The sequence below is a fragment of the Alligator sinensis genome, unplaced genomic scaffold (assembly GCF_000455745.1).
Source record: "Alligator sinensis unplaced genomic scaffold, ASM45574v1 scaffold15_1, whole genome shotgun sequence".
NCBI lineage: Eukaryota > Metazoa > Chordata > Crocodylia > Alligatoridae > Alligator > Alligator sinensis.
In genome coordinates, this window is record NW_005842307.1 from 800,459 (window position 1) to 814,558 (window position 14,100).

The 14,100-nt window shown below is 42.9% G+C and overlaps 1 protein-coding gene across 7 annotated transcripts in view; it reads right to left on the reverse strand.

The window, feature by feature from the left end:
* The window catches only part of LOC102384210 (potassium voltage-gated channel subfamily KQT member 1-like), an 856,087-nt gene that overhangs the window by 630,190 nt on the left and 211,797 nt on the right, over positions 1-14,100 (reverse strand). For 6 of the 7 annotated variants that reach the window (XR_003095170.1, XM_025209778.1, XM_025209777.1 and 3 more), the window contains one exon: positions 10,462-10,576. Coding sequence is in view for 6 of the 7 variants with exons in the window: in XM_025209778.1 (XP_025065563.1) it covers positions 10,462-10,576 (115 nt within the window). In the remaining variant the exon portion in view is untranslated. Of the gene's footprint in view, positions 1-4,702; positions 4,945-10,461; positions 10,577-14,100 lie in introns of those variants that run through there. The other variant, XM_025209780.1, reaches the window with a different exon arrangement.

Below are 14,100 nucleotides of genomic sequence, written 5' to 3' on the forward strand. Positions count from 1 at the left end.
CCCTGGGGGTCTTTAAAAGGAGGCTGGACGAACATCTGGCCGGGGTCGTTTGACCCCAGTACTCTTTCCTGCCACGGCAGGGGGTCAAACTAGATGATCTCCTCAGGTCCCTTCCAACCCTACCAACCATGAAATTATGAAAGAATTGGTACCTGAGGACACTACTCCTTGTGCCAGCTGGATTGCTGAAGCAGCCTGAGAGTTCCCTGCACACTTTACTCACTGCAGCAGTCTGGCAGTGGGGGCTGCTGCCTGGCTGTTACCTGCTGCACAGCTGCCAGACCCCCCACGCCCCCTGCCCCTCCCCCAGATTTGGCCACTGAATCAGACCAAATCTCCTCCAAATCGAATGAGCACCTCAAGCTTCGCACAGCCCTACTATTTACCACACTAGATACATGCATATGGTTGATCATTTGGCTCAGATCTACACTACAAAGTTTTGCTGGCATAGCCATATTGGCTAGGTATATGGAAAAACACACTCACCTTCATGACGTCACTGCTATGATAGCAAAACACCCTGGTGTAAACATAGCTATGTCGACAAGGGACTGTTTTTGTTGGCTTGGTATATGTTGTTGGGGGAGGTGTAGCTACAACAGCAGAAAAACTCCTGTCAGCATACACTTTGCCTCCACTTGGGGCCTCTGCTAGCATAGATATAGCAAGGGAGGCTCTAGTGTAGACAATCCCTTCATTGAAGGGGGTTGGTGTAACAGGTTGAAGAAATAAACTGCACTACATTATTTTGAGACACCAGTAGGATTACAGTTTGATGCGGAAGTTGCCTTAGTCTTTTGTGTTGTACATTTTCCCTTAGGTCAAGGAACCAATTGATACAAAAGAAAGTAGTCACATATCTATAAGCTAGATATGAAACAAATACACAATTTATGACACTCTAAACTGAGAAAATTAAAAGTTTTGAACACTGGAAATAAGAAACATGCGGTCTAAAGTTTCATTCTTTGAATACAAAATCTATATTATTGTGTCATTTTATATAAATAATCTTCTACATAGTAACCAACACAATAAAGTCATAATATGGTATAATTCACAGAAGTTACATAAACACATTATGAAATTCATAAATGCATTCTGTATCTCCTTAACAATAATTCTTTCTCAGTTTCCAAGAGCAGACAAAAAGGTACTGTATGTAGAAAGTAATGGAGTCACGCTTTGTTTACCCTGGTTTCCCAGTGTAGCTCACTATCTGAAAAAGGAGACGGGTAAACAGTCTCATGGCACATCACATGTGTTATGCTAGTCTCAATACATAGTATTCTTAAAAAATACACACTTCAACAGGAATTCAACTTAACCAAATCTGTTAATATTTAACTTCCAAAAAAACCCCCCAAACACCCTCACCTCACCCCTATTTACAAAAAGCTATTTTAACTTTCATAGGCCAGAACCTCAGCATACCTACATGTAAATCAACAAAGCTATAATGTTTTACAGCACCTGGGGACCTGACCCCAACATATTTAGCAGCTGCATCTCAATAATACAGCTCTTAATCTCATGTTGCAAACTTGCACCAGGTTTTCGGGGGTTTTTTAATTGACTCCTCGTCCTTTCTGAGATAATGCAAATATAGTTATCTAAGTATTCTGCTTGCACCAGCATCAGAAATATACCTCTCTATTAGTACCGGAAGTATGGGATATTCAAGAGTCATTTTAAAACAAAAACGTGGGCAGTGCTTGGAGCTACTGTGAAGGCTTTCCTGCATTGAAGACATAACACAATGGACAAATCCTGTCTCCCTACACATCTTCACACTTGAATACCCTCATCACAGCAAAACTAAGGGGAAGATGAACAGGACGCTAGGACCCGACACAACTTGCACCAACTACAGATCATGAAACCATAGCGATGCACAAACCATTCTCAAACACAGAGCACAGAGCATGCAAGGGCTATTGCAGTTCCTGCACATATCTTTCTCCTGTCTCTCAACAGTGTAGAAGGCAGGATTTCTTCGCCCCTTAGATGTATGTGATTATACTCCTACCCCCCCATTCAAACCCCAATAACTATCCCAGCTATGCTTAGATATAAGGACACAGCCCTACATGATTCCTGGATATCAGGCTGTGTTTTGTTTGAGTAAACCGACCAAACAAAAACAGTTAAAGCTATGGACCTGAAGTGTGTAGTTCAAATTTCTTTTTGTTTTTTAAATTGCTATTTTTTCATTAAAGTAAGGCTTTCAAATAAAGAATTACTGTGAACATAACTGTTGCATCCCTTAATCCTGTTGAAGTCAACAAGAATTTTGTCATCTGGCATCTTGACAACAAACAGCATATGGGTGTCCCCAATTAAAATGATCATGAGTGCATACCTACTTTCAGTGTGAGCCTGCAAAGATCTAATGTAATGGCCTTGCGCAAGCATATACCAGGAATAACTATTTATACTAAATATATCATTTAGATTAATCACAACTCAGAATGAAAGTAAAGCTCTCAACAGAAGGAAATCCCACGAATGATGCACAAATCCTCTTCACAAAGCCCAGCAGACAGTAATGTAGGGAATGGACTTATATACACAAAACAAGGGTCATGCTGCTTAAAGGTGGCTCACACCAAAAGGGAGGCATAGCACACATGAACACTTACCTGCTTATGCTTCTGTTAAAATACAAGATAAACAATGCAAATTAAGGTTATCCAATACTAGGCAGGAGATATTACATATACATATGTATTTGATATATGTCACATGTTGAACAAGGACATTTTCAATCTGTATAATGCACTACCAGAGTCCTGTTCAGCAATCAGACAAGCTGGACAAATTACTATGCATTTGCTACCATGGTATATGAAGCAGAAATTCATTTACCAAAAAAAAAGTGAAATGGTCACAGATGAAAACTCCGTATAGCGATACACTAAATGGAATAATGGCATGACAATATTTTAATATAGAACTTAGAAATATAACTTTTCTATTCTTTATTTATAAATGTTATCTTTAGCTTTACAGTATATTACAAATGTCTAACTAAACACATTGTTTGCATAATCTAATGCAATTTAATAATCACAAAGTTAACATTTTCAAAGTGCATTTATGCTATACCCATTTTAAAGATTCTTCTGATATTGCCCGAGTAGAGCACATAGATTGAATACATATTACCTTAAACTGTATGCAGAATTTGAATATATTCGATAGACATATTCTACAAGCCTTCTACATTTTCTTTCCGTAATTTCCACCTGTGGCAGGGCACTGGTTGTGCCTAACACTTTAAGGATTCAGCCAAGCAGCCAGAAGGTAAGCACCATTTTAGATCTCCAGAAGATTGCGGCAGCCATTTTAGATCTCTGGCCACCTATATAAACAGAGCATTTTTGCTGTCTGGCAGCCCAGGCAGCAACACTGCCTGGTTGCAAGGCTTCATGTATCATTCTGGAGGTAAGGGCAGGAGCTGTAGGGGATGGTTTGGAGGCTCCTGGTCCTGGGCATAACCTAAAACTGCACCCTGCCAGGAGTGGGTGGCCTGGTGGGGCTCTCAGTGGTATGGGAGCCCCCAGGAAATACCAGGCCAGTTACCACCCCGGTGAAAGGTGGGTCAGGGTGCCTTAATAACCCCAGCTCCCACAACTGGGTGGGTTACCCCCTTGTAGGATCCGGAAGGTGGACCTCAGAGAGAGAGCGGAGCTATAGACTCAGAAACCTGTCTTGAAATCCCCCAACCGGTCAATGCTGGGGCCAGAACCGGAAGGGTTGAAGGGCCAGGGGCCCACTGCAAGGGATGCCCAGATTTGAGGGCCTGGGGTCCCGACTGGCCTGGAGGTGAGGCCAGGGCCAGCGGAGCCAAAGTTCCTGGGGGGACCACACCCATAACGGGGAACAGCTCAGGGAGCTTGGTAGCCCAGAATGAAGGTGGAGTAGGTTGCCTGAGTGGAGGGATCCAGTTGGGGTCCAGACTGGAGGATTCTGAGGCCCAGAGTGGGGCCAGTGATGTTAACAATAGTGGATGCCATCTGCGAGGCTTGGGCTGTAGGGGAGGGAAGGAACGGAGACGCAGATAGTGCCCCCTGGCATCGGGGCAAGAAATGGGCAGCCTCCCGCCTAATTAAGATCATTAATTAGATAACAACAAGGCATAGCAGGCAAGAAGATGGCAGTTGGCCCAGAAGAGGTGGGTGGAGCATTGGTAGATCGGCCCCGAGAAGGCCCCCTGTTACACCACCCAAGAGAAATGCATGTACAAATTTAGAAAACTTTCCATATAACAACCTTGCACCACCAGTTTTCCACATACTGATCAATGAAAAATTATATGATTATGTCTCACACATATCCATAATAGAATCAGTTATTGTAATGAGATGCTTTTCCTGTATTATACACCATTATGTATTATACACTTTTCCTGTATTATACTAGCACTATTAGCTATAATGTTTTGAGCACAGTAAATTGTCTTTGATAAAAGGCGCAAGAAAGGATCATTTGAGGAAATTATTATCACACTGATTTTTAATACAGGAGCAAGCAACAGATTAATGAAACCTCTGTTCTATATTCAGCAATTAAAGATAATAAAGAACATATAACAAGGGTCACATCTCGAGCCAGAACATAAATTCTCTCTCAAACTCATTCTGACCATTACAGTCTTTATTTAAATAATGTTTTTATTTTTAAAACAATTCCCCATTTAAAACAGAGAGACCTATTGAATACATTTTGTTTACATAATTTCCTTGTTTAAAAGTATCCAAAGATTAAATACAATTCACCAGTTTATTAAATAGCTGAACATTTTCAAAAGTGTACAAATGTCTTGGAAGTTTCGGTTTCATTTTCAGAGCAGGCTTAACTACCTAGGGCCCATCCGGATGAGCACACACGTGCCTCTTGCAGCATCTCAAACCAGTTTGGGACATCACAAGAGACATGCTGTGAACAAAAAAATGTTCCCTGCATTGCATATTTGGCGAGTGGGATCAAACTTTGCTACTTGGAAATCCAGGTATCAAAAAAAAAACCATGGAGGGAAAAAAGTAGGACAAGGCATGGTCCCAGATTGTGCCCTGATGTAACCTGGAAGCTGGTCCTCCAGAAAGACACTCTGGTTTCTGTCCAGAGCATCTCTACAGTGCTTCTGCTGCCCCAGCACACAGGTCATGCACACTTAGCAGGCTGGGGCAAGCAGAAGAGTGGGACAAGGCTGTGGCATGATCAGGACCTAGGCGCTGTCCCAAGTAAGTTAGGGTTGTGGGGGTCGGAGGGGTGGGGGGATATGTGGTCTGTGGGTGGATTTGTGGAGGGACTTGAGCGGGAAGTGCTACACACCTGCCTGCCACCCTCCCCCTGCGGTGCCAGTGACAGCAGCCAGCATGGCCATAACGGTGATGCAGCACTGCCTGACACAGGCTCTATACATGCTGTATTGACCCAACCCATCCTGGCCTGCTAGCACACGGCTTTGGACAGGACTGGGAAAACCATGTGCTAATGGGCTGGGTTTATTCAGCACAGAGCTCACGTCACACAGCGCCGTGCCACTGCTGTTCTTGCTGTGTCAGTGCCACGGGGGGTGGGTTGAAGGGCAGCCGTATGACAGCCCCCACTCAAGCCCCTCCACAAACCCACCCACAAAGTGCACATCCCCCCACACTGCACACACCTGGCACTAGCAGCCAGCTGGGCCATGCTGGCGGCAGCACTGCTGGACCCACAGTCTGTGTGGGGATAAAGCACATGGCAGAACCCAACCTGGCCTGGCCTGGCATGGCCCCCTAGTGAGCCTTTGCACAGGACCAGGATGCACGGTTCCTGTGCAAAGACATGCTAACTGTGCAGGCCGGGCTGGGTCTCATCAGGCTCATTCCCCATGAGGCTCAGGCAGCAATGCACGGTCGCAGCACTGTGCCTACAATAGGCCATGGTGCATCGCTGCCTAAGCATCATGGAAAATGTGCCCAGCCAGGCCAATGTGACCCAGCCTGGCCCACGGAGCTAGTGCTCACCTCTGTACAGGAGCCATGCCTCCTGGAACTGTGCAAAGGCTCGCAAAGGCTTGCCGACACAGTCTAGCTGGCTGCTAGCACCAAGTGTACATGGTGTGGGGGGATATGAAGGCAGGACCCAGCCTGGTGCGACACACAGTCCCCATGAGTGGTGTCAGGCCCTGGGTGACAGCCCAAGTGGTCCAGGGCTGCCTAAATGCACATAGCCCTGCACTGTATGACAAGTGGCACAGGTGGCACCAGGTCTGAGGCAGCCAGGGCACACCACACAACTGGGGGCTCCAGCTGTAGTGGGCCCTGAGTACACATTGGCCATTGCTGTTGCAGGGAGGAAGGGGACTGTAGGCCCTGTGGAGGGGGGCTGTGGGCCTTGTTGGGATAGCAGATCATGAGCAAAGTGGGTGGGGCAGCTCTGGGAACAAATGATGACTTTAAAACACATGTGCATGCCTACACACACACACACACACACACACACACACACACACACAGGTGAACTGAATTTCAATTTGAATGCCAATCTGCTGCAGTATATCCTGAACTCACTTCAGTGGAGTAGAGAGATTTTCACCAAATAAGCTTCAGGAAAGAAATATTATTTAAGCCTAGGCTTCATGGTACATTCCTGTTATGCAAATCCATGTAGCTATTTAAGAACTGATTTGAATAAAAGGTGAAACCAGTGCCTGTGGATGGACATCAACTTTTCTCTGTGGATGCAGGGGACAGAACAAGGAGCAATATCCTCAAGCTACAGCACAGGAAATATAGGTTGGAGATTAAAACGACCTTCCATTTCCTACGAGAGTGGTCAACCATTGGGACAGCCTACCTGAAGAGGTTGTGGCTCTCCATCCCAAGGAATTTTCAAGAGCAGATTGGACAGAAACTTGGCTGAGATGTTTTAGTGAGGGATGATCCTGCCTTAAGCAAGGAACTAGCCCAGATAACCTCATAAGATCCCTTCCAGCCCTACTTTTTTATGATCCTATTTCAAAATTAAAAGCATGCTGCTTGAAGTACTAATGATGCTACTTAATGTCGAGAGTAGAGATGATGCAAAAAATTAAATGGGAAACAGATGAGACTAGAAAATACCAGTATACTCAATGCTGCTTCTGTTGAAATCAGTTTCTACTGTGGTTTTATCAACAGTTAGGATCCTTTATCTGTGGGATGGAAAGAGCTTCAATCCCAATCAATACACTCTTCTAGAAGCTTTTCCATCATATTTACAGGGAACACTGTGGACTCATCTAATACAATTTTTTGATTAATTAAGAAATGCTGCTGTTTCATTTTAATATTGATAACATATTATCAATATTAAAAGATAACATTTATTCTAGGTCTCCTTAATGTGTATAGAACAAGAGAGATTATTATTTATGTCTTCAAAAAAATTTACTGAAGGACTTTTTTTCCACGTTAAGCCTAGACAAAGTTTTAAAGATCAGAGTCTACACACTTAAATTAGAAACATAAAATCAAAATGTTCACATAGAGACTTGATTCGTACTCAAGAGACATACCCGATTGCTGAGGAAGAACTTTTCCTTGTGAAAGAACAGTATTTAAAAGCCACACCCATGAAAATTCTACTGTCGCACTGAGCGCTTTGGAAAGAAGTAAATCTAATGTCTTGAAATAGAAATTCTTTTAACAAATTTATCTTGCCCAAAAGACTATTTCCGATCAAAACTTTGGCTTGTTTGTAAATCTGTCTTAGTTATACCCTACATACCAGATCCTGAGTGCCACCTAACCTAACTCAGTGATTAGATAGGAATGGGGGGCTTCTGCCTACTGGGGGCTATTTTTAGCCCCCCAACCCTCCCCCAGGCCAGGCAAACAATCCGCCTGCCCTGCAACCTAACCTCCCCACAACCCAACTTCCTTCAATCAGGCTCCTGGCACTGGTGAACACTGGTAAAACTGGCACTGGGAGCAGTTTGGGGGTTTGAGGGGTGGGGGGTGGCAGGCTCAAGGAGGCCAGCTGGTCTGTGGGAGGGCTGCTCATCTGTAGGTGGGGGGAGGGGTCATGGGTTTAACATAGCCTTGTGTTAGGGCATGGGGAATAGGAAAAGCACAGTCTCTGGGTTGGGACCAGCAGCTAGGCTTTCCCAGACCCAGGCCTGCACTCAGAACATGTGCAGACATTCAGTTAACTGTACTCATTGTAACTTGGTGGTCCGCTCAGGTGAGCTAATCTTTGATTGGGCTGGCCATTTGCTGACCGATTTAACCTTTGAGGAAGGTCTGTACAGTTCAGCACTTAGACCTAACTAGGGATCTAAGCATAAGGTTCATACATGGGTGAACTAAGCTAGATTGGGCAGCCCTTTTTTTACCTAATCTAACCTCCTGAACATCTGTATGCACCCACAGACTCTAAAGGAGTAGCAGTACTGCAAATGTTTGTTTATCTCTATTTCACCACTCTTTAGACTTTTAGTAGGAGTATATCTCATTAAGCTGACAAATGTGCAGTATTTACATGCCTTTTTCTAGTCATTGTAAATAGCATTGCATTGGAAATTACGTCCATATTCTTCTGCACCCAAATTTTCGTCAAAGGTTTGCTACCTCAACAGCAGTTGAAATGCAATCCTATTGCACCGAAAACATAAAACTTAGCCTGCTAGTCTGTTTTTCCTTCCTCAGAAAGAATAAAACTCAAATATTTTCCCCCTTGCAAACAGCATTAGAGAAAGCTTAATGAATGATAACTTCAAAGGGGAGGAAGGGTGAAATGTAAATGTCACCTTTTCCTAACCAATCATTTGTTGTACTCCAAAGGCACAGCCTCACAAAGCAATTTCCACGTTCTCCTTTCCAAATGGGAAGAGGGGTCAATTTTTCCACTAGTGTTTTAAAAAACTTTCAACTTCTTAATTTTAGTAACAAATACACATATTAGAAAACAAGTTTTCTATCCCTATATCTTTGGGATGAAAAACCTTCCTATACTTATCATCCCTTTGAAGAATATATAAGAAAAAACTGTATCTTCCTAGAAGAAACCTTTTTAGAACTCTTCCTGCTCTGTCCATAATAGGAATCTACAATGCCAAATACACAAACACACACAGTATCTGGTTTACAATATTATGGGGTCACACAACGCTGCCAACCAGGAGTTTTATTCATAAGAACTAGTTGTACACCTCCTAGGATGAGACCATTAGTGAAGCTGGCAAAATCAGTACAGCTTATTAATTTCTCTTAAACTTGGATACAAAGATACAAACTGTCCTGTTAACTAGTCTAAAGCCTGACCATCCAATACACTGACAATTCCATTTGACAATTATCAGCTAAGTCCAATACACTGACAATTTCCATTTGACAATTATCAGCTAAGTCTCTGTTCACAACTAAGTTACATATTATATTAGTGAGGTTTCAAAGTCTTGGGGTGAACTGTGACAAACACTGAGAAGGTGCTATGGGAAGCGCTAAAATGATTCCAAAGAATACTGCTATATACATTTGTGAAATCAAAGCAAGCAATGTGAGAGAACAAGTAACTCTCCTGCAGCATCTGCTTTGTTCTGTAGATGTATTTTCCAGATCCACTTCAATGGCAGTTAGTATCTTGTTGATTTTTCTACATCTAATTCATGAGAAGAATTTCTTCATATTAAGCATGTCTGCATAATTCCCAGCTGAACTATTCTAGTTGTCTCTTCTACCTTTGGCATAACAAATCACAAGTTCACTGCTCCTTTAATGTAAAGATTGCATTTAAATTGTTCTTTCAATATAAAGTTAATTATTTTCAGGCTATATCTACACATAACTGTTTTATTTATATTTATGAAGTAAATCAAACATTCTGCACGATCAGAGAATGTTAGATATCACACGAAGGTCAGACACCTACAGATTCCAGATCTGTCTTTGAAACTTAGCCCCAGGAACTGTTTATCCAACCAAAAGTGACAAAACAAGCTACAAGCATCAACAGCCAGATTCTATTCCACCCTATTCAAGTCCTCAAAATCCATTAAGGCATCTACTTTTGTAACATGCAGTTATCTGACCCTTGAGATTGAACAGCAAGAAAATAGAGAGGGAGAAGACCCGTCCACCTTTTGCATTAATAGTTTTCCAGGGTCTTGAGCAGGGTAGAATCACACTTAGAGACCTAAATCCATTTATGCACCTAATGGGTGGAATTGAAATCTTGCACCAAGTTTCCAGATCATGACTTTGAAGGCAATTCTTCTTTCTTCATACACTAACAGATGCTACCAGAAATCAACAGTTACATCACATAGAAATGTTCAGATACAGTAGTATAAATAAAGCAGATACCAGCTTCAAGTCTAGTTAGCCAAAAGCATATACAATATTTTATCTACTTAATATATTACCATTATTTTTCCCCACAATTCATGATTAACTATATTTTCCAGTTAAAAGATATTATTCCACTTACTGCGCAACATCGGATACTCTGGGCAGTGGTGACTCTTCCGCTATTAGATCAATGTCATCAGTGAAGCTGTTGGTCCTTGACATTTCATTACTGTTGCCTTCTAAACGCCTTTTCACTACACAAATAATTTAAGGAGAGCACAGTACATTAGAGAGGCAATGTATACATAAATTCCTATTGATTTTTTTTAAACATTACTCTTGCAAGTGGGCTCAATGATTTTGAGACTTTTTATAGATTATAGGTATAGGTTTCAATAGAGGTAGAGTACAGATGCACATGAAGTCTCTGATGAAGGGTTCCCACTACTCCTCCCAAGGACTGTTCTCACTCAAAGCTGAGGCTCACTGTTTCAAGAATTGTAATTTGGACATTGCAATGAATGACAACAAGTTCTGGCCTTGATTTAACAGTATTAAACAGTATTTCACTGAATCCAAGTTCTCTGTCAGCCACTTACTGGGTCCAGGCAGGGCCACAGTGACTGTCTCTACAGCCACTGGGTATTACATAAACAACAAAGGAGGAATCATCCCTTAGTAGCTGCTATCACCAGTTCCTCTTGGCACTGAATGCTGTGGAAACACCAAGTATGCTCATTGCTTCTCTCAAGTGTGGCAGGTTGCCCAGAAGGAGCAACCACCATCCAGAAAGAAACTTTAAAAATGCCTCAGATCCTGTGTGCTGCCAGCTCAACGAGGGGGCTTAGGAACAAGGAGACAAAATAGGTCCAAAGGACTACATTTCCACCATCAGCTAGGAAAGGAGAGAGAGTGTCCAAAAATTATACCTTTTGGGAAGGGGATGAGGAAGAGAGAAACCAGGTCATGGTTTGCCCATCTTCCCTTCACTTCCCTTCCTATAACCACTTTCCCTAGACACTTAATCCATAGTAAATTGACAGCACTAAAGAGAAGGTCCTAAGTAAACAAGAGGTTGCCAGGTAGGGCTGCGTGAAATGGCACCGTTCCGTTTCGACTTGCGTTTCAATGTTTCAACAGAACGGTGTTTCGTTTTGAATTTCATTTTGATTCGAAATAGCTGTTCCATTTCGTTTTGTCAAAACAGTTTCGGTGTTTCAAAGCTGTTTTGACGTTTCACCCAAAGGCTATAATGGGGAAGCTTGAAACAGCCTATAACTTTGTCATTTCTGGCCTGATTTGGGTGAAACTTGCAGGAATGGTTGCCCCTTCTGAGGGCATGAAGCCTGCCATGTTTCAAGAAGATAGGTGCAGGGGTTTCAGGGAAACTGCACCTCAAATCTTGAAAGCAAAATACTCATGTCATGTGTACGTGTTAAACCACAGTGGGGTCAAAACTGCAGTATGCTAGCCCCTGCTGAGGCAACAAAGCCTGCTAAGTTTCAAGGAGATAGGTGCAAGGGTTTGGGGGAAACTACACTTTAAGCTGCTGATAAGCAAAACTCGTGACATAGGTGATATTGTATGTTTGTTAAGGTGCACCAGGGTGAAAACTGTAGACATGCTAACCCTTGCTGTGGCCACGAAGCCTGCCAGCTTTCAAGGGGTGCAGGGGGAGTCTGGGTTCTGGGGCCCTGCACCTCTAGCTGCTGACAGACAAAACTCGTGGCATGGGTGGGTGACACTGTGTGTGTGTTAAGGTGTGCCCTCACTCAACTGACACCAAAGCAGAAAGCAGGACAGTTCAAACAATGCTGCCTTTTATGCAGTTTTTCCATCCCTCCCCCAGAGCACTGGGATTGGAAGGGACCTCAGAAAAGGATGACAGCCACTGACCAGCTACACAGTCAATAATGAGAGCACTCCTTCCCCCCACCCCCCACTCCCTCTCCTTACTTTAGTTTCTGTTCCCCTGCAGGCAAGCCCAACTTGAGCTTTGAAACATTTCAAAATTTTTAAAACGTTTCGACTTGCCTTGTTTCATTTCGAGGCTGTTTCAAAGCTCTCTGTTTCATTTTGATTTTGCTGTTTTGAGCTTGAAACAAGTCGAAACAGTGTTGAAACAAAACTGCTGGAAAAATTTCACACAGCCCTATTGCCAGGAAGGACAAGGACTTTACATTGTGTTGCAGTACAAATTTCCTAGTCTACTTCTAGTTTTAACACCCAAATATTTAAGACACACATCCCATTTTATACATTAACTGGAATCTTTTCACCAGTGGAAAATAATTGTGCAGGGAATGATATATACCACCAAGACTGCACAGTAGCAACAACAACAGCACTAAACTAATCAGGCAAATAAGTATTGTGTTTATTTGGGGCAGAGTTCCCTGAGGATCAGTAAGTTAGGACAGAACAAATCCATCTATACTTTGGGTCTTGGTCCATTTCTGAGGAAACACTAACCAACCTCGAGCTCTCGGCCTTTGTTGTTAATAGCCAGAGCTGTCACGGTTATTTTCAAAAGTTGGTCATGATGTCAGGTCATGACATTATTACCCAAGAGTGCCACATTAGCAAAGACAGCTATAAATAAAACCAAAAAGCAATTTTTATGCCACTAGTATCAAGTAACTAACAACTGTGATGAGCTTGCTGATTAAAAATCTTTTCTCTTGATAAAGATTAATATAAATACCATATTTACTTGAATACACAATGCCCCTCTAATAATCAGATTCTATATATGGGAAACTTGCAAATTTGATATAAAACTTTCCAGGTATAGAATCTAATTATTGGAGGTTTGCCTTAAATTTGGCCCCTTCCCACTGCTACAGGTAGGAAAATAAATCTGGGGGGATCCGATTTGCCCTCTTCTCCCTCCCCCCCACCAACTTATTCCCCACCCTTACTGCCAGACCCTGCTCTTCCTGAGCCACATGGAAGTGAAGAACAAATTTGAAAATACTAACTTTGTACTATGAGTACCCATAGTTTTAGTTCATCCAGAACTGATGCGTTTTACTTTTTCCAAAACTGCTGCAAGTTTTACCACAGGTACTCCATAAACACACTTTTAAGGAGTGTTACATCTCAGCTGTGTGTTCTTGGGAACCCTGGCACAGGATGCAGTCTGTGTGACACCCCCCTCCCTCCCCTTCTCTACATAAATAAAACTGATTAAGATGCAGTGAGAGACGCACCTAAGACCCTCCAGATAAGGGTGACAAGAGTGAAACAACTGCCCTAGGTCTTATTTGCATCTGAGATGGAACCAGATGACAATTCATTTACATGAGAGATGGAGATCAGAAAGCCTGAAGCAGAGACTGCAGTGAATTCTGGGACCAGAGAAGCAGGGGAGCACTGCATGATGGGGAATCTGTGCTCCAAATGCTAATCAACCCATGTTCACACACGCCCAGCTCAGCATTTATCGGACCAGTTCTAATCTGGATTTACTAAGGACTTTTCCCCCCCCAGACACACACACACCTCTAAGTTTAATAGGCATCTCGGGCCGTACATTCCCTGGTCCCACTATGGGAGGCCTATTTAAACTTGATTGACTAAAACTCGGTTGCCTGGTTAGGGAATGCTGAGACAAGAGACCGAGTCAGAGGGGGTATGGGCAACATTTGAACAATGGTTAAGGGTTCATCACAGTGTCCAGCCCATTGGAGCCCTAATCACAGGTGTTGTCATACTTTTCCCGAGACGACTGGTGGGAGTCCTCTCCACGAAAGGTTATGAGCACCCCAATAATTGT